Source organism: Aotus nancymaae, unplaced genomic scaffold (genome assembly GCF_030222135.1).
Source record: "Aotus nancymaae isolate 86718 unplaced genomic scaffold, 86718_ANA_hifiasm-v0.15.2.pri h1tg000041l, whole genome shotgun sequence".
Classification (NCBI taxonomy): domain Eukaryota; kingdom Metazoa; phylum Chordata; class Mammalia; order Primates; family Aotidae; genus Aotus; species Aotus nancymaae.
Window position 1 is genome coordinate 17,107,868 of NW_026988455.1, and position 19,400 is coordinate 17,127,267.

The window sequence follows — 19,400 nt, forward strand, 5'->3', positions numbered from 1 at the left end:
TATTTTGCCATGTTGCTCAGGCTGGTCTTGAACTCCTAGCCTCAAGTGATCTTCCTGCCTCAGCCTCCCAAAGCGTTGGGATTACAGGCATGAGCCACCGTGCCCAGCCCAGAAGTCAGCCTCTTGCTCTGGCTCTGGCTTTCCTCAGGTTTGCTTGAAGGATGGGTGATAGGAGCTTTGGCCTCAGGGTTCTGGGCACAGAAACGTCCCTCTCTGGATGGAAAGAAAGCCAGTGGAGGACACTTTCCTACCTGTGCACAAGTAAACTTGAAGTTACTTTATTTTCTAGTGAAATGTGTAAAGATGGAGGTAAGATTTTATAATGTACATTGATGGCAAGTCTGCCTAGTGGAAGGCCTGTGCTTGTTGAGTGTGAATGCACTGTCCCTACCTTATCTGCTGCTGCACATGCCAATGGAGAGAACAGTTCATTTGGTGGCGGGGTCAGGTTCCTGCCCTTAGCCCTGAGCAGCCTTGGGCTTTCAGAGCTTGTGGAGGCTTCTGCAGTACTCCGTGTTGCCTGCCCTGATTTAGAGGCACAGGCCCATTTTCTTCTCCGACCTCCTTCACTGGTGTTTCTCTCTTAACTGGTCAGTTAGCCCCAGTCTCCTCTTGGCAAATTGGTACTGCCCATTAAGGGCATCTCTAGCCTCTCTCCCAAGTAAATAAAGCTTAAGAAAGAACACTTACCTGGCCAGGTGAAGTGGCTCATGCCTGTAATCCCAGCACTTTGAGAGGCCTAGGTGGGTGGATCATGAGGGCAAGAGATCGAGATCATCCTGGCCAACATGGTGAAACCCCGTCTCTACTAAAAATACAAAAAATTAGCTGGACGTGCTGGCATGCACCTGTAGTTCCAGCTACTTGGGAGGCTGAGGCAGGAGAATCTCTTGAACCTAGGAGGTGGAGGTTGCAGTGAGTGAAGATTGTGCCACTGCACTCCATCCAGCAGCCTGGTAGCAGAGCAAGACTTCGTCCCCCCCCCGAAAAAAAAGAGAACACTGATCTTACAGAAGGTGCTCTGAGAGTTTTCTTCTCTCTTCAAGTCTCCCCTGCCTCCACCACACACACATAGACACACGTGTGCACACATCCATGCATGCGCACACTCCTACACTCTCATAGCTTACAGGGGGACATGGCCATTTGCCCTGAGATGGGTGCTGTGAAATGACTACTGAGAAGCAGTGGAATACCCAGCAATTGTGGCACTGGCCTTTCTGTGAGGTTGGCCCATAATTCCACTGAGTCTGGGACCCTGGGGGATCTACAGAGGTAGTCCCCTCCCCTTCTGCCTGGAAATCACACAGGCCATCATCTTTCATATCAACTCAAAGGCTTTTTTTATGTGTAAGCCCTCTTTCCCTTCATGAATTTTTTCTGTTTTCAAATAGTAATTGCCTTTTTTTTTTTTTGAGACAGAGTCTTGCTCTGTCGCCAGGCTAGAGTGCAGTGGCATGATCTCGGCTCAATGCAACCTCCATCTCCTGGGTTCAAGCAGTTCTCCTGCCTCAGCCTCCCGAGTAGCTGAGATTACAGATATGTGCCACCACGACCAGCTAATTTTTGTATTTTTAATAGAGATGGGGTTTCACCATGCTAGCAGGATAGTCTTGATCTGCTGACCTCGAGATCCGGCCACCTCAGCCTCCCAAAGTGCTGGGATTACAGGCATGCGCCACCGCACCCAGCCAGCAATTGCCTTTTTAAGCAGCCTTTCCTTTTGCCCTTGACGAGGGAGAATTAGGTGCATCAATGAGTGACCAGTGAGGAGAAGAAAAGGAAGAGAAAATCAGTCAGTCCCCTTATCCTCCACCCCTACCCAGGCCAACCCCTCCCTCCCTTTCTACCTCATTATTCCCTCATCTGCAACACCACCCACAGGATCGGAAGAGGGGGCCACTTGGCCTTCAGGCTCCTAACCTGTGTGTAACACTATCTTTTCGTGACTTCTAGAATTCCAAAAGGGAGGGAGAGAGCAGGTCTATATGGTTACATACTTTTATGTATGCTGTATTAAGATTTAAAAGATGCAGAGCTTAACAACTTGGAAGTATCTTGCTGGAAAAGTGAATATTATCTTTTAAAGGAATACTTTTTAATGAGTCTACAATTAAATGTGCATTCATTCATTCAAATAAAAAATATGAGGATCCTTTTTCATACCAGGGATCAGATCTCAGATGGTTTCAGTCCAGTGAGGAGACAGTAACTAAGGCGAGTAGTTGAACAAGTACTCAGTCACAAGCTGGGGTGGATGCTGTGAGACACAGAACAGAGAGGGGGACAGATGTTACGGGCACTGGGGAGGCCTTGCCTCAGCCTGGGAGGAGGTCAAGAGAGGCCTCTCTGTAAGCAGAGATCCTGGGTATGAGCAAGAGTTATCTGGAAGAGGTTGAGAGGATGAGTCTACTTTAAGCTGCATTAGCCAAGGAAGACAGGAGGACACAGCCCGAGATCTGGTGATCCTAAATATACTGAAGACTTAGTGAAAGGAGTAGCGAGTCAGCAGGGCATGACAGCAAAAGAATTTCAGCTGACTTTTGGCTGGGCGAGGTGGCTCACGCCTATGATCCCAGCACCTTGGGAAGCCAAGGTGGGTGGATTATGAGGTCAAGAGATCGAGACCATCCTGGTCAACATGATGAAACCCCGTCTCTACTAAAAATACAAAAATTAGCTGAGCGTGGTGGCACGTGCCTGTAATCCCAGCTACTCAGGAGGCTGAGGCAGGAGAATTGCCTGAACCCAGGAGGCTGAGGTTGCAGTGAGCAGAGATCGCGCCATTGCACTCCAGCCTGGGTAACAAGAGTGAAACTCTGTCTCAAAAAAAAAAAAAAAAAAAAAAAAGAATTTCAGCTGACTTTAGATAGGACATACCAAGCAATCATAACACCTCAAATAAAGCAGAATGGGGCCTGCTCAAAAACGGACACTGGAAGTAGTCCTCATTCCTTGCACCTGAGCCTCTCTGTGGTCTGATAGCGATTTGTATTGTTTTTGCTTGTTGTAGTCCATCTTTCCTATAAAGTACAGATTTTGTGTTGACGCACTAAATGTATAATGTTCAGATTTCACTTTGCTTCACTGCTCTCCAGGAAGCAGCCATGCCTGATGTATGCTATGAATATGCCTTATCCTCCCAAAATTGGCTTTCCCAATCATATTGTTCCTTTCAAAGCACTGAAAGCACCTGTGATGCTGTGCCCAGGTGTTTAGATTTCAATGTTGCTGTTGATGAAGAGAAGCTGAGTCATGTGACTGGGCTCCCTTCCGCACTTTAAGCCAGGGGAGCGTTGTCCTTTCTTTAAAGCACAGGCACGTCTGGAATATCGATGCTGTGATGTGCCCAGTTAGAGAGAACCAGTCTGTATAATAAGTGCTCTGTCACTTTTTAATCCTTTACTTTTTGCTGTTTTATTTCTAAAGGCTTGAGTTGTCTGTTGAAAACATCTACCAAGACTGGCTTGAGAGTTCTGGAATACCAAAGGTAACTAATAACCACTTTAGTAGAGTCCGTGGAGAACAGTGATGCTTGTTGCTTAGCACATCAGTCATGGCAGTGATTTCTTAATATATGTGTAGAAAAGTAATTATCTTATTGAGTGCAAGTATCCATAAGTCAGGATGACATTGGTTTCCCTCCACATTTCCGCCTGTCATTGTGGGGTGTGCCTCTGGCCACTTTCAAGTGACCATGGCATAGGTGGAAGTGATGGTAGCCCCTGAACTCCATGCTAAATGAGGCCCTGCAAAATGTGAGGTAGATTTTGGGCAGAGCCACAAGGCAGCAGTTCCATGCACCCCCACCCCCACCCCCACCCGGAGCAGGTGGCCGGGGGAGCGGCCAGCTTCCAGCTCTGCTCTTCGGCCAACACAAGAGTTGGTTTGCTGCCGCTGTCGTCTGTCCTACCCCATGGTCCCTGTCCCTTGTTTCCCTGGCATGCCTGCGCCTCCCTCCTCTCCTGGTTCTGCATCGGGCTCCTGTCTCAGGCCAGCCTTCTCACCTGACTGACCCATTTCCATTTGTTTCTCTGTCTTAGGGACCTGGGCTCATCCCAGCTGGAGATTTTTGTTCTCTCCCTCCCTTTCAGTCCATGGGCAACTCTAAGGGAGAAACCTTTTTCTGGCCATCCCTAGCTCTGTGGAAATCACCTCGCCTGGAGTCTCCTCTCCCTGTCTACTCTCCTGCAGCCCTGCAACCCCCAGAGACCATTGGCCCAGGCCCCTTCGCCAAGTCGAATGCTGGCCCTGACAAGCCTAGGCCCTGGGAAGTCTGAAGGTGGCATCCCAGTTGTGTGGTCAGAGGACCCTGCAGGCCGGAGCTCTCTCAGTCTGGGGCAGCCCCAGAGCGGCTGCAGGCTGGGCCTGACCCAGGATCATGGGCTTTGGCATCTGGGGGAGGACCCACGTGGTGAGGCAGGCAGTCCCTGTAGCCTGGTGGTTTCTTGTTTCATGGCTGGTTACATGAGCTTCCCCTTGGGAGGGTCTCAATGTCAGTGAATGTCTGTGAACCATGAAATGAAGGGACAGGAGGGGCTGTTCTCCATTACCTTTTCATCCCCCTACTCACTTCTTTGTCCATTTTCACCACACAGAGAAATGTCAGCCATCAGCCACCATAAGCTCATTCGTAAAAGAAGACAGTTTGCCTTCAGTTCAGGAATGTGTGTCACCTGTTACAAATTATTTTTTTGGTCCAGTCTTTTCTGGGAGCAAAAAAGAATAAAATCCCGAGTCTTACAAAGAAAACAAACCAGGGGTAGGACAAGGCAGCGCATGGTTGGGGGCAGTGCCTTTCACTCATGTGTATGACAGTGAGGACCCGTGGGCTCTGAGACAGTGACTTCCTAACCAGACTGCTTGCTGAGGACAAACATCCAGAAAAAACAAGTTAAGGTTTGCCAGTTGTGAATAACCAAGCCTTTGGTAAAACTCCCGTCATGTTTTAGATGGGAGTGTAGGTGGTGGGGGACATTTGCTGAAGGCTTTTGCTTTGTGATCCTAAGCCAGGGTGTTACAAGGCTCCCAGACATTCTTAGTGTGACCTGGAAGCTGGGAGCTCCAGTAACTGGCTCCCAAATTTCCTGGCCTGGAACAAGAAGGCTGCTGTTTGCAGCCGTTAGCCCCTAGGCAGAGAGAAAGAAAGAGACCTTAATCCAGTGCCCAGAAGCAGGCGCACCCCACTTAGGCTGTGGTGCTGGGGCTGGCTCTGTCACTGCCAAGGGCTGTCTAATTTCCCCTGCAGAGGAGAAGGCTTTGCTGCCAGCAGGAGGCTTTTGGTTTTCATTAAAAGGGGGAGGGGTCTATGGAAGGGAGAGATTTGCCTCTGAGCTATACATTTTTTCCAAAAGTCTAGTTGCATTAGGGACAGCTTATAGTGTAGACAAGGATCTCTGCTATAAACTGAAGAAACCTGCTGTCAAAACAGCCAGGTGCAATGAGGCCAACTGGCTATAAATTGTCTTTAAGACCCAACTGGTATTTCCTTGTGTATTTCACTGTTCAGTAAAAACAACAGCGTCAGACAGAAAGGACCCTGATTTAGCGTATGCCTTGCCATTGATGTGTGATCAGATGGCGTCTTTTCATCTCTTCTACCCATTTCGGCCATGATTTCTGTGGCTGCTGCTGATTTACCTGCTTCTGAGCCCGTTTCCCACTCCTTGAGAGTTCCTTCTCATTTCCACTTCAGTGAAAGGCTCTACAAGGGCCTGAGACCCTCTGGTTACAGGAGGCTCATGGTGAATAGGACACCTTGTTCTTTGTCCTCATCATTGTAATATAAAGTTACTAGGATTCTTGCCCTGGAATGACAACCAGGGCCCTGAAATTGCTCTGATGCTCTTTGTTCTTGTAAAAATTTCTCTCCACCAGCAATTGAAGTCATTCATGACAAAAGAGTCATGTTCTGCTGGTGGAGTTTTCATTCCACAGGCTACAGAGGCTTTTTGTCTTCTCTCAGGAAGACTCGCCTTGTGGTTGGCCTCAATTTTCCTTTTTGGCTATGGCAAATGGAAATCATTTTTAAAAAGTGGAAATAGCTTCAGTAGCAATAAAAGTGAGCATGAGCCTTGAAGAAGCAAAAGAAATTGTATCTAAACCTCTTTAAACAATATCCCAACTCTATAATCTTTGGCCTTGCAAAGAGATTTAAAATTGGTTGTACTATTGGTACTATAGATTATTTCTTTTTATGATGTTATTTCTGGTTGTAGAAGAATTACGCATTTACTCTAGGATGTTAAAAAGTCTAAATAAGAAAATAAAAATGACCCAGAGACAATTTTTTATGTACCTCTTTTCACTCATTGTTCTGGGTATGTAAATACATATTTTGCTCTTTCCTTTCTCTCCCTCTTTAAAAGTGAAAATAACATGCTCTCCATAGCAAATTCAAACAATAGCAAAATAGAATATGTGAATCTCCTTGCTGCCCTCAGTCGCACCTCCAGAGATCACCGCACCTGATGGCAGCCCGCTGTGTCCGCCCACAGTTTCTGTGCTGAACAGCATGTAGGCGCACATTCTTTTGTATTAAAATTAGAGTCTTATCTTCCAAAAATCCTTTAAATTATTCATTTAAGGATATACAGAGAGTAGTTTCCCACATTCCTTAATATAATTCAAGAACTATATATATATATATATTTTTTTGGAGACAGGGTCTCCCCCTGTCACCCAGGCTGGAGTGCAGTGGCCCGATCCCAGCTCATTGCTGCCTCAACCTTCCAGGCTACGGTGAAAGGGGAATACTTTCAAAGAACTACACCGCTTCCTGATGAACAGTACCATCATCAAATTTACTGGGGGCCTACCCCCCACTATTAGAATTGTATGCTGTACAATTATTCTCACAAAGTTGCACATTCCGCTAATTTGACAGCTCTATAAATAGATTTTGATTTTTTTTTCATGTCTGTCCAAAGGTCTTCCTCGGCCCCACAACTATATATTCTAGTCTTCTTTTAAAACACTTATATGCAAATATACAAGAAATAACTTTCTGCATCCAGCCTTTCTTCTACACTCCTTGTTTTAATTGCTACAGAACACTTTTTTTTTTTTTTTGAGACAGAGTCTCGTTCTGCCACCCAGGCTGAAGTGCAGTGGTGGGATCTCAGCTCACTCCAACCTCTGCCTCTGGGTTCAAGTGATTCTTCTTCCACAGCCTCCCAAGCAGTTGGGACTACAGGCATGCACCACCATGCCTGGCTAATTTTTGTATTTTTAGTAAGGGACAGAGTTTTACCACATGGCCAGGCTGGTCTTGAACTCCTAACCTGGTGATCCACCCACCTCAGCCTCCCAAAATGCTGAGATTACAGGCATGAGCCACTGCGCCTGGCCAGTTGCTACAGAACTCTGACTCCTCCCTTTCTTTGATTTCTTCCCCACATTGCCAAGTCCTGAGGCCCTTCTGTACACATTTATCAAATGTCTAATTTTCTTTCCTAGCACCTCTGCCATTTATAAATTATGTTTTGTTTGGACTAGTGCAATAGCTAACTGGTCCTTTTTGATTCATCACTCGTATCAATGCCAGGTAAATCTTCCCACAACACAGCTCAGACCCATTCTTCTCACCAGAGACTTTTCCTTCACGGACAATGCATTTAGAATAAACTCCTTGGCCTGCTATTTGAGGCTACCAGCAGACTGCTCAAAGCCGCCCTTTTCAACTTTATTTTCCATCATTTTGGAGATAGGCCTAGTCATGACTATTAGTGTACAGGTATTTGCAAGCTTTCCCATCAGCCTGCCTTTGTGCATGCCCTTCGCTCCTTGGCATTCTTTCCTTTCCCTGTCTTTAGCATGCATCACAATCTGCCTTACATTGTTTCTGCTTATGTCCCATGCTGTGTCCTTCCCTCCTGGAAACAAGGGTTATGTCTCTAAGCCTCATTCTGTAGTACCTGTTGTGCTTATCTCTTTTGGGCTTTGCATATATTAATAGCAGATGTGCAGGGGCTCACCATCCAATGCACTAGCTACATGTGGTTGGTAAGCATTTGAAATATATCAAAAGCACCTGAGGGGCTGATTTTTAAATTTAATCTTAATTAAATTTAAATTTTAAATCCCATAATTTATTGTTTGAAATACCTTGGGTATGTGAATGAGTCTACTTTTTCAACTCTGAATATTATGAAATATAAATATAGACCAAACGTTTCTGATTAAAATTTAGCACCCAAATTGAGATGGACTATGAGATCATATCGGATTTAGGAGGCTTAGTACAAAAATGGAGGTAAATATTTCATTAATGTTTTTAAAAATACTGGTTACATGTTGAAATGATAATATTTTGGATACATTGCAGCTCAATGTAGACGCCCAATAAAATATATTAAAATTAATTCTACCTGTTACTTCTTAGTTTTTTGTTTTTGTTTTTTTGAGATGGAGTCTCACTCTGTCACCAGGCTGGAGTGCAGTGGTGCTGTCTCAGCTCACTGCAACCTCCATTTCCTAGGTTCAAGCAATTCTCTTGCCTCAGCCTCCCCAGTAGCTGGGACTACTACAAGCACGCGCCACCATACCCAGCTAATTTTTGTGTTTTTAGTAGAGATAGGGTTTCACCATGTTGGCCAGGATGGTCTCGATCTCCTGATGTCATGATCCACCCACCTCAGCCTCTTAAAGTGCTGGGATAACAGGTGTGACCACCACGCCCAGCTAGACTTCTTACTTTTTAAATCTAGCAACTAGAAAACTTAAAATGACACATGTGGTTTGCATATATTCCTGTTGAATAGAGCTGTTCTAAAGCTATTAGTTGAATTAAAATCTGAGTACAGAATAGACATGAGTGAAATCATCTGTATTTTTGTCAAATGTATGGGTAAAGATAGAGCTGGTTAATCCATAGACACCCTTCAATTTGCTGTAACAGCACGGATCATGAGAATCCACAGGTACAGGGTGAGAGTGATGGGTTCACAGTAGACATTCAGAGGGCATGAACTAGCAGCCTTGCATCAGCTCTGGGTTTCAGCTACCGGTAGACCTGTTTCCTGAGGTGTGAACAACAGGTACACTGCCTCAGGTGAACCTCACATGTCTTCTGTACCTCAGTCTCCTCCTTGGAGGAAGTACTCAGCAGCCAGTTCCTAGCAAAATTATCTGCAGCAATGGCAATGAGGAGGAGAGAGAAGATGGGAAATGAGCCGACAAGTAATGTGTCCCAGAAATAGGCAGAAAGCAACTTGGGTTCCCAGACTTGCTCCTGAATCCCAGAATTTAGAACAAAAGGTTGTTTTGTCATCTTGGGAAAATGCCACTTCTTTCTAAGCAAACACCTACAAGTTGCCAGAGGCTGCACAAGCAGATGACAGAAAACTGAAGTCTTGTAGGGAAAATGCTACAATCATAAAAATGAGAATACTTGATAAGACGGTATGCAAGAGGCTTTCTGTCATTAGTCATGATGTGTTTTTAGCACAGAGAAACTCAGCTGGTCTCATCAGAGAATAACTAGTAGGCTTCTTATAGCACGTATTATGCAATATATCAACATAATTTTAAGGCCCATTAGGATACTCGATCTCATTGGTGTCTATGAGAATTCTACATTTAATAGTCAAGAAAACCGAGACTGATTATTTTGCAAATTCCAGAGAAAATATATATTTTTCAAATTATATGTACCATGATATCTTTGGTTCTTTTATATCTATAATAGCAGTTGCCATAATGTGGTATACTATTTGGGCTCCTAATAATTTTGCTGTCATTTTTGTCCAGTAGTTCAACTTACATTTTCTAAGTGACTAAGCTTCTTGTCAGGGATCCTTAAAGACACGTGGAGTAGTTTCTCCGGCCTCACTTGGGGCAGCACCCAAAATGCCTCTGAGTCATCACAGTCACTTCTGTTAATCTGAGCATGTGGCCCCCTCCACAGGCTCTTCAAATTGCTCTGCTGCTCAGCAGAGTTGCAAGAGAGAGGGAGAGGGTTAATAAAAATCTTTTCATTTTTAGCTCAATTTTCTTTATTTTTTGGCATCTAAGGTTTTGTGCTCATGTGAGTTTGCTGGGGTTGTCATAACTAAGTACCACAGACTGGGTGCCTTAAACAACAGAGATATTTTTTTTTTTCACAGTTCTGGAGGCTGGAAGCCCAAGATCAAGGTGCCAGCAGGGTTGGTTTCTGGTGAGGCCTCTCTTCTCAGCTTGCAGATGGCCACCTTCTGATCATGTCCTCATGTGGTCTTTCCTCTGCACGTGTCTGTCCTCACCTGCTCTTTTTATAAGGACATCAGTTATATTGGATTAGGGCCCACTAATATGACCTAATTTTACCTTAACTTCCTCTCTAACAGCCCTAACTCCAATACAGTTGCATTGTGAGGTATACTGGGGAATTAGGACTTGAACATATGAATTTGGTGGGGCACGATTTAGCCATCTCTATTTGCCTTATTCACAGTACGTCTCTCACTAGTTCCACATTCTAGTGAATTTCTTCAAAATGGCCAATAAAAGTTACTCAATGCAACCTTGCTGTATTTTATTCCCTTATGGATAAATATGCTCTGGGTATGTTTTTTTGGTCCCAAATGATGTTAGTATCTAGTGAGTGCAGAAGAATTAAAAATCATATCTTGGTGACATGAGAAATAAATGTGGGAAGGGTCCATTTCCCCAGAAAGTGGTAATAGCTGAAGGTCTGTGCTAGGTGTTGTGTATCATTGGGGCATCTGATTTGACACTGTCCAAATATATTGACCTCTTTGCAGCACAAGCCACCACAATGAAATAAGAAATATTTTCCTGTGGTATCTCAAATGAAAGCTAAAAGCTGTGTTCTTCCTTCATTTCTCTTTCAAAACCTGATATCCAGAACAAGTTTGAATCTCATTCGTAGTAGTCTAAGACTACACTCCAAGTGAATAACAAGAATTAAAAGTGTTTCCTCTCTCTCTCGATTTCCTTTGTAAGCATCAGAGCTTAGGCTTCTGCAGCAGAACTGTTAAGCATCCAGACCAGATGGATAATATTTGCTTCTTCCAGGATCTGAAATCAGACCTCTGAGTCCAGTCCTTTCCTATCCTTCTTCCCATGAATAGAGCCCACACATCTGTTCTTGATGAGGGACTGTGGATGATTCAAAGACAAGAGAAATACAAGCTTTGCCTTCAAGATGCTTAATAATTCAATAAGAAAAATAGATGCATAAATAACCTAAGGCAGAAAGCAATACTTGTTGAAAAACTTAGTGTTCAGAAGAAAGGCCATTTCCATTTGTGGAAGCAGAGAGAGTTTAGGTGCCATTTGAAGCCAGTCTTGAAGAACAGGCAAGTAGAGCATGGGCAGGTGGAGATTGTGGAGAAGGAAGGCCCTTACAGACAGGGATAGTGGCATATCCAAGGTGTGCTGCTGGAAAACTCAGTGTACCTGTTTGTACAGCTTCAGGCACAGATCTCAGTGCTGAGAAGCTGATTAACTAGTGTCATAACCATGATGAAGGTTCAGCAGGTAGGATCCCAGCCCCAGTGAAATCAAGGTGGTGTCCTCAGCTGGAAGGGTGAGGCAAGAATCCTTCCCATTCAGCCTCCTTCTCACTCTGAGGTCCCTCCTACGCCCCCGCCCCTGCAACACTCTAACCAAGGTTGTTCTGCTCCTGAATAATAGAGGGATGAATGCATTTTTAATACTGTTAAAATATACTGGGTGAATGCATTTTGATCATGACTTAGGGTTGTAATCTTTTCCCTTTCTGTTTTTCTTGTTGGGGACATGTTTCATTGTTGCTTGTTTTACATAGAGGGCAGGATCTGCGAGGGGGAATGGTCAGTGGGGCACAACCCAGCCAGATTACACAGGGACTTGAATGTGATGCTGGAGAGTTTCTACAGATTGAGGAGCCACTGACGGCTTGTGGAAGGAGTGACAGGACTTGAGCAGCATGTTGAGATAAACATGGTCAGGTGGGTCAGCAGGCTTGTCTGGAAAGACAGCTCCTGAGTAAAAAGCCATGCTTTTCCCCTCTGTGCAGGGAAGAAGTAGTCTAGAGGAGTGAGTGGAACAGCTTGACTGACTTTTTCTCCTTGGTTTCTGACATTGAACTTTCAGGTCCAGAAGCTATTCATTTACATGGATGCTTCTAAAAACAGCATTAAGTCTCCAGATAGCCAATGGTGTCTGTCTATCCAAAGAGAACATGCAGTGGGCTGAGGAACGCCTGCATCCATAGGAATGAGTAGGAAGCCACATGAAACAAGCACAGATGAATGTGATACAGCTGATGCACCCAAATCCTACTCACGATGGGGAGGGATATTGGGAAGTCAGCCAGAAGAGTCAGTGGCTCACAGCCCTCAGGATCTCGGTTTAGACGTATATTTCTTTTCAGTGAGCACAGAGGAAGGCACGTGAGGATGGCTTTCTCATTTGGGATAAAGGGCATTTGAGGTGGCTCACTCCTGTAATCTCAGCACTTTGGGAGGCTGAGGCGGGCGGATCATGAGGTCAAGACATCGAGACCATCCTGACCAACATGGTGAAACCCCGTCTCTACTAAAAATACAAAAAATAGCCGGGCATGGTGGCACATGCCTGTGGTCCCAGCTACTCGGGAAGCTGAGATGGAAGAATTGCTTGAATCCGGTAGGCAGATGTTGTAGTGAGCCTAGATTGTGCCACTGCACTCCAGCCTGGTGACAGCAAGACTCTGTCTCAAAAAAAAAAAAAAAAAAAAGAGGGCATTTGAGATAGTTTTCCTTTAAAAAGTGTAAGAATTCTGAACTGGCTCAGATGCACATGGACACATTCAAGGTATGACACTGTAGAGAGAAAGCTAATATTTGCTAGGTGTAGGAAGGCTAACCCTGTCCTGCCTTCGAACATCGAAGCATAACAAGAAGGGAAAGGAAGCAGACGCCACTAGCTTTGAAAATATGCAGCTAATGGAGATAGTTGGTAGTGGCCCATGTACGTGTGGGTTTTAATAATAGGATCAAGCTGGGTTCTTGCTGGAAGTCTAACTCTGCAGGCTTGAGTTGAAGGCGCTCAGGGAGACCTGGTTATCAGAATTATGTAGGAGGCTGCTTAAAACTGCAGATCCCGGAAACAGCCCAAACCTGCTACTGAGTCAGCATCTCCATAGGTAGGGCTGGAACTGGTCGACATGATCTGTAATTATCTCATATTCTGAAATATATTCTATTAAAAGAAGTTTCTTTTTTTCTGAGACGGAATCTCACCCTGTTGCCAGCCCAGCCTGGAGTGCAGTGGTGGGATATTGGCTCACTGCAAACTCCGCCTCCCAGGTTCAAGCCATTCTCCTGCCTCAGCCTCCCGAGTAACTGGGATTAGAGGTACCCACCACCACACCCAGCTAATTTTTGTATTTTTAGTAGAGACAGGGTTTCACCATGTTGGCCAAGATGGTCTTGATCTCCTGACCTCATGATTTGCCTGCCTTGGCCTCCCAGAATGCTGGGATTACAGGTGTGAGCCACCGCGCCCGGCCAAGAAGTTTCTTTTCTAATACAACCTAAACCCTTAGAATCATTCATTTTTCTACTCTTCCTGAGTAACCCAAACTTTTTTGTTGTTGTTGTTAGACAGAGTCTTGCTCTGTTGCCAGGCTGGAGGGCAGTGGCACGATCTCGGCTCACTGCAACCTCCACCTCCGGGGTTCAAGTGATTCTCCTGCCTCAGCCTTTCAAGTAGCTAGGATTACAGGCATGTGCTACCAGGCCCAGCTAATTTTTGTATTTTTAGTAGAAATGGGGTTTCACCATATTGGCCAGGCTTGTCTTGAACTCCTGACCTTGTGATCTACCCACCTCGGCCTCCCAAAGTGCTGGGATTATAGGCGTGAACCACAACACCCAGCTAAGTAACCCAAACATTTGGCTTTGTGGTTTAGTTTATTAGTTGAAGCAATTAACCAAATATTGTGCTGGGCCATTTGCATATAAAGCTGAGAGGGCACAGACCCTGCCCATAAGCTCATGGTTTGTGGGAGCATCTGTAGACCAACCTTTGCTCAACAGGCCTCTACCCTAGAGTTTGAGACCTGTGAGGACCTGTAGAGGTTGATGTCCTGTGTTTGCCATATCCCGCTGGGAGGCTAAATCTGTAAGAAAACAGTATGCTTGGAGGCAGGAGACTGCTCAAGCCCCACTCAGTCACAAGTCAGCCGGCCCATTGTGCATGGGAGCCAGCATGACTATCCTCAAGGTGTAAAATCTGGTAGGCCATATTTTGACATATAGGCAGTACCTGTCTTTCATGCTTTTAAGTATTGGCCCACAGAGAGTCGCTGAAGGAAGGACTACTGCATCCTTCATAATGAGCGGACCTGTAATAGGATTTCACTGCAGTACTGCTTTATTTCATAGAGAAACCTTTTTAGAAAGAAGGAGCAATACAAACTCAAAGAATTAGGACAAAGATAGCAGCTCTAGAGTGTAAACCTTATGTCAATAGGAAAAAAACATCTGATTCTACTTTTAAAGAAAAACTGCTCCCATTTTCTGTTTTACTAGGCTAAAGGCATACTCTGCTACTCTTCATCAAAAGCAGATTAATTAATTAATTTATTTATTTATTTTTGAGACAGAGTTTCACTGTCGCCCATACTGGGGTGCAGTGGTGCAATCTCTGCTCACTGCAATGTCTGCCTCCTGGGTTCAAGCAATTCTCCTGCCTTAGTCTCCCAAGTAGCTGGGCCTACAGGTGTGCACCACTATGCCAGGCTAATTTTTTGTATTTTTAATAGAGACAGGGTTTCACCATGTTGGCCAGGTTGATCTTGACCTCCTGACCTCAGGCAATCCTCCTGCTTCAGCCTCCCAAGGTGCTGGGATTACAGGCCTGAGCCACTGGGCCCCGCCAAAAGCAGATTATTTTATATTGGCATTGTACTCTTCCCACACCTGGAGGGTAAAGCCCTGCGAAGCAGCAGTTGAATGGATTGTGCACATGGCTGCACACGCACGCATGACCCTTTGGCTGTTTGACATCAGACAGAATCAGGGCACATGCTGATAGAAAAACAGCATGCAGGGCTTTTTAGGCCTCTGCTCCCACTGTGGCCCACCACAATGCTAACAGTGACTTGTCCCAGCTTCTGCAGCCAGAGCACCCTGCTGACCAGGAAAGCCATCAGGATCACCTGGCTACTTTTAGAGTTAGAGTTTTTTTCCTTCTCTTTTGTGGAAGCCATCCTATGGTACCAAATAGGTGTATGTTTAATACCTGCATGGTTTTTCTTCAGTGTGGCCTCTGCTGCTTCATGGTTAAATATTAATTTTTTTCTGGTATTGCATAACTTCGGGTTTGCTGTAGAATCACAGGCTACGGATGAATATCAGAGTGCAGTGCGTCATCTTCTCAACGGGGGAGCTGAGCCCCAGGAGAAGGGTAGTCATCTGCCCAAGCTTGCTGTACTAGTTAGTGGCAGAGCTATGGCTTCAATACAGGATTCTGAGTCCTCAGCCCATCAAACTAAGGCATTTTGTATTTTTGGTCCCATCTTTGCCTTAGTTTCTATGAAGACCTATGAGTAGATAATAAAGGAGTATGGCAAAGGGCCCTGAGAACTGATGACTTTTCATTAATGACTACTCTTTTTCTTGAAGCTGTTTGTTCCTGTTCTTTTATGGCTATAGGATGTGGACCTCATTTTCCAGGGCTTTTCATAAATATGTGTCCTGAGTATACATGCTCCTCTTAAATTAAGTATTTCTAAATGGTAGCCCTGTGTATCTGGATGGAATATTTTGCATAGGAAGTACTGGACTTCATTGCATCAAAAAGTTGGTATATTTTTTGTTGTGAGTGAATGTGAATGTATATAGAGATTAGTTTAGGCCTTTTCCTTTGGAAAGATACAACCATTCCTCACTTGAGATGGAAACTAAATTAGATAATAAATACCAGGCCACCCAAACAAATAAACAGGAAAAAGTAAATGGCTAAACAAAAAGTGTATCTTGATGCACCTTTAATGCATTTAAGGGATGTTTCTTCACATTCTCTTACTTGCTTTTAAAAGCATACTTCCAACCAGAGTCCCTGTCTTTCTCCCTGGAGCTGAGACAAAGCAGGAGAATGTTAGTGATCACGAAGGTGGTGGCCAGCCAACAAGCGTATCACAGGTCAGGGTAACTGTCAATGATTGTCGAACTGCACAAATCCAAATGTGTGTTTAAGAAGGCCAGCGTTCTTGTCACACGCCTCTGGATGGTGGCTGTCCACTCTTCATTGGTGCTTGGTAAAGAGTAAGTCGGCTCCAAACAGTTTGGTGCATAACATGCAAGGCAACATTACTTTGAAGATAATCAGCAGAATTGGAGGCTGCGTAGAGGAAGAAAATCAGTTGTGTTATATCCAAATCGTGTTTTTTTTATTTTATTTTATTTTATTTTATTTTATTTATTTTTATTTTTTATTGCATTTTAGGTTTTGGGGTACATGTGAAAAACATGCAAAGTTGTTGCATAGGTGCATTCATGGCAGTGTGATTTGCTGCCTCCCTCCCCCTCACCCATATCTGGCATTTCTCCCCATGCTATCCCTCCCCAACTCCCCACCCCCCCGCTGTCCCCCCTCCCCCCCAACAGACCCCCGTGTATAGTGCTCCCCTCCCTGTGTCCGTGTGTTCTCCTTGTTCAACACCCTCCTATGAGTGAGAACATGTGGTGTTTGGTTTTGTGTTCTTGTGTCAGTTTGCTGAGAATGATGGTTTCCAGGTTCATCCATGTCCCTACAAAGGACGCGAACTCCTCCTTTTTAATGGCTGCATAATATTCCATGGTGTATATGTGCCACATTTTTCCTGTCCAGTCTATCATCGATGGGCATTTGGGTTGGTTCCAGGTCTTTGCTATTGTAAACTGTGCTGCAATGAACATTCGTGTGCATGTGTCCTTATAGTAGAACGATTTATAATCCTTTGGATATATGCCCAGTAATGGGATTGCTAGGTCAAATGGAATTTCTATTTCTAGGTCCTTGAGGAATCGCCACACTGTTTTCCACAGTGGTTGAACTAATTTACACTCCCACCAACAGTGTAAAAGTGTTCCTATTTCTCCATATCCTCTCCAGCCAAATCGTGTTTTCACAGAGTTCTTTATTGTGAATTTTGTTCACCAAGGGTAGTCTTATAGTGGATGAAGACGTCATTGAATTCATTAAATACCAACTTTGGAATCAGCTTTACTACCTTGAAGCCATGTAGCAGTGGGCGAGCCAGTTGCCTTCTCTGTCCCTCACTGCCTCTTTGAGGGTAAGGGGACCTGGCTGGGGTAATGGCTTTCTGAGCTGCGTCCGGTGCCACGCTGAGGCCTGCAATGCAGGTTTCCCTGGTCGTGTCTGAGAAGAGAAAAGTTGGGATTTACTTTCTTGTGTCTTTCCTTCTGTCCTTCGAATCTGTGGAATTGCCCTCAGACTTAAAAGTTGTTCTGAGTTTGGAGTGGTATTGTGAGAGTTTTTAAAATATGCTTTGTCCTGTGTGGTGTTTTACAAACTTACACTGCCAGGGAACACTGTTTGTTCATTTATTTTCTTTTCCAGTGGAAAATTGCTATTTGAGAGATTATTGAGAGAATTGAGTAATAATCAATCTACAAAAGCATTTATGTTGGCTGACTGCTGAAGAATAGACATTTGCTTCTAGTTCAAGTGAGTTATTCATAGATACTAAACTCTTTGACCAGGAGATGAAAAAATTTTTTCCAGCTCAGTAATAACTGCCAGTCAGTTTTACCTTAGACAGGGACAACTATTATTTCTAAGATACATTTTGAGACATGCAAATAAAATATTTATTTATGTCTGTTGCCTAAATAACCTTAGGGGAAAAGTCCAGTGAATCCAGCTTGCCTTTTGGAGGAGGGAAAGCCATTGGTGCCAAATGCTCTAGAAAGAGCACTTCATGTTTTATGCTGCCTTTTATCTCAATCATTCAAGTATTTGCTGCTTTAAAAAAACAAAGTCAGAACCAGTAATGAAATGTGTATGAGAAATTGCTACAGTGATCGCTGCGTATTTTATAGCAAAATGTTGCAGTATTTCTTATATTGAGAAAGTAGAACCTATTTGAGGTTGAAATGATCAAACCCAGATGCTTTCCTAAAATTCTATATTTTGGTGCATTTATATGTCTGTTACAAAGTGTGCTACATGCTAAAAATATTTTCCTTTGTAGGCCGAGGGGAGTTTCAAACCGCACTGAGGGACATGTAGATCAGATGGTTTTCCGTAAGGGTGTTACCAGCATCCTGGTTGTTATTAGCCTCGACTTCACAATATGACATTATTTATGCCAGAAGCCTTCACAATTCAGTTCTTCTTTAATTTCAGCAACTTTATTGGCATGAAAATGCATGGAAGGGAGGCCAAAGACAATACGTCAGAATTTGGGACTCAGACTCCAGGGCAAGAAGTGATAATGGGGTTTGGCTGGAGATAAACCCCTCCACCCGTGGGTTCTGTTTCCCTGGGATGGAGAAGCTGTGTCCCATGTCAGGCAGGGTCTCTTGCCTTTTGTCCAGGCGCTTCCTCTCGTTTTTCTCTGGTGTCTTCCTCCTTCTCCTCAGCCGCACCTGCTTCCACTTTTCACGTTCCACACACTTCTCCTTAAGATGCTTCTGGATTCTGTTTATTGCAAAGGCAGTTGCTCTAGAATTCTCTCTGGTTGTTCCTCTTCAAATTGTATTTCCTAGTCACTGTCACTGGTTTTATAATTGAGAGACATCTGCCTGGATTTTGCATAAATTCCTCTAGTCAATTAAGCTGCAAATGGGTAAATCTAAGAATGTGTAGATTGTCTAACTCTCTATAGAATTGTAGTTTTTAACTTAATCCTTCCTGTCCCTCCTTCACCTCACCTCCCTGCCCCTAGTAGACTAGACTATCCTATTTTACATTTAGAACATCCAGAATGAGGAGAAAAGGCTATATGCTAAGCCCATTATATATAATAGCCATTTACTTCTCCTAGTCACAACTCTGTAAGAGAGACATTGTTATTATACCCATTTTATAGATGAAGAAACTGAAAACCAAATCTGTCTGACTTAAAACCGTTCATCCTTAACTATTATCCTGGTTTTAAATGCATGTCATTCCTATTAGGATTGTAGATATTTTGCATCTAGCACCTGACCATGGTGGTATCTTCAGAGAGCAATGTAGAAATATCAGATTTTGGGCTGGGCACAGTGGCTCACACCTGTAATTCCAGCACTTTGAATTTAGGATTTTTCTAAAATCATCCAAAAATATAACATAAAGGATGTTGCATTTAAAAATAATAGACAGCCGGGCGCGGTGGCTCACACCTGTAATCCCAGCACTTTGGGAGGCTGAGGCAAGTGGATCACCTGAGGTCAGGAGTTCGAGACCAGCCTGACCAACACAGAGAAACCCTTTCTCTA

General features: G+C 44.2%; 1 protein-coding gene across 16 annotated transcripts in view; it reads left to right on the top strand.

The window, feature by feature from the left end:
• The window catches only part of AOPEP (aminopeptidase O (putative)), a 358,110-nt gene that overhangs the window by 247,979 nt on the left and 90,731 nt on the right, over positions 1-19,400 (top strand). For 12 of the 16 annotated variants that reach the window (XR_001108893.2, XM_012461952.2, XM_064361519.1 and 9 more), the window contains one exon: positions 3,430-3,490. The exons of 3 other annotated variants lie outside the window; for them this stretch is intronic. Coding sequence is in view for 12 of the 13 variants with exons in the window: in XM_012461952.2 (XP_012317375.2) it covers positions 3,430-3,490 (61 nt within the window). In the remaining variant the exon portion in view is untranslated. Of the gene's footprint in view, positions 1-3,429; positions 3,491-10,106; positions 10,488-19,400 lie in introns of those variants that run through there. One more of the 16 variants, XM_064361526.1, reaches the window with a different exon arrangement.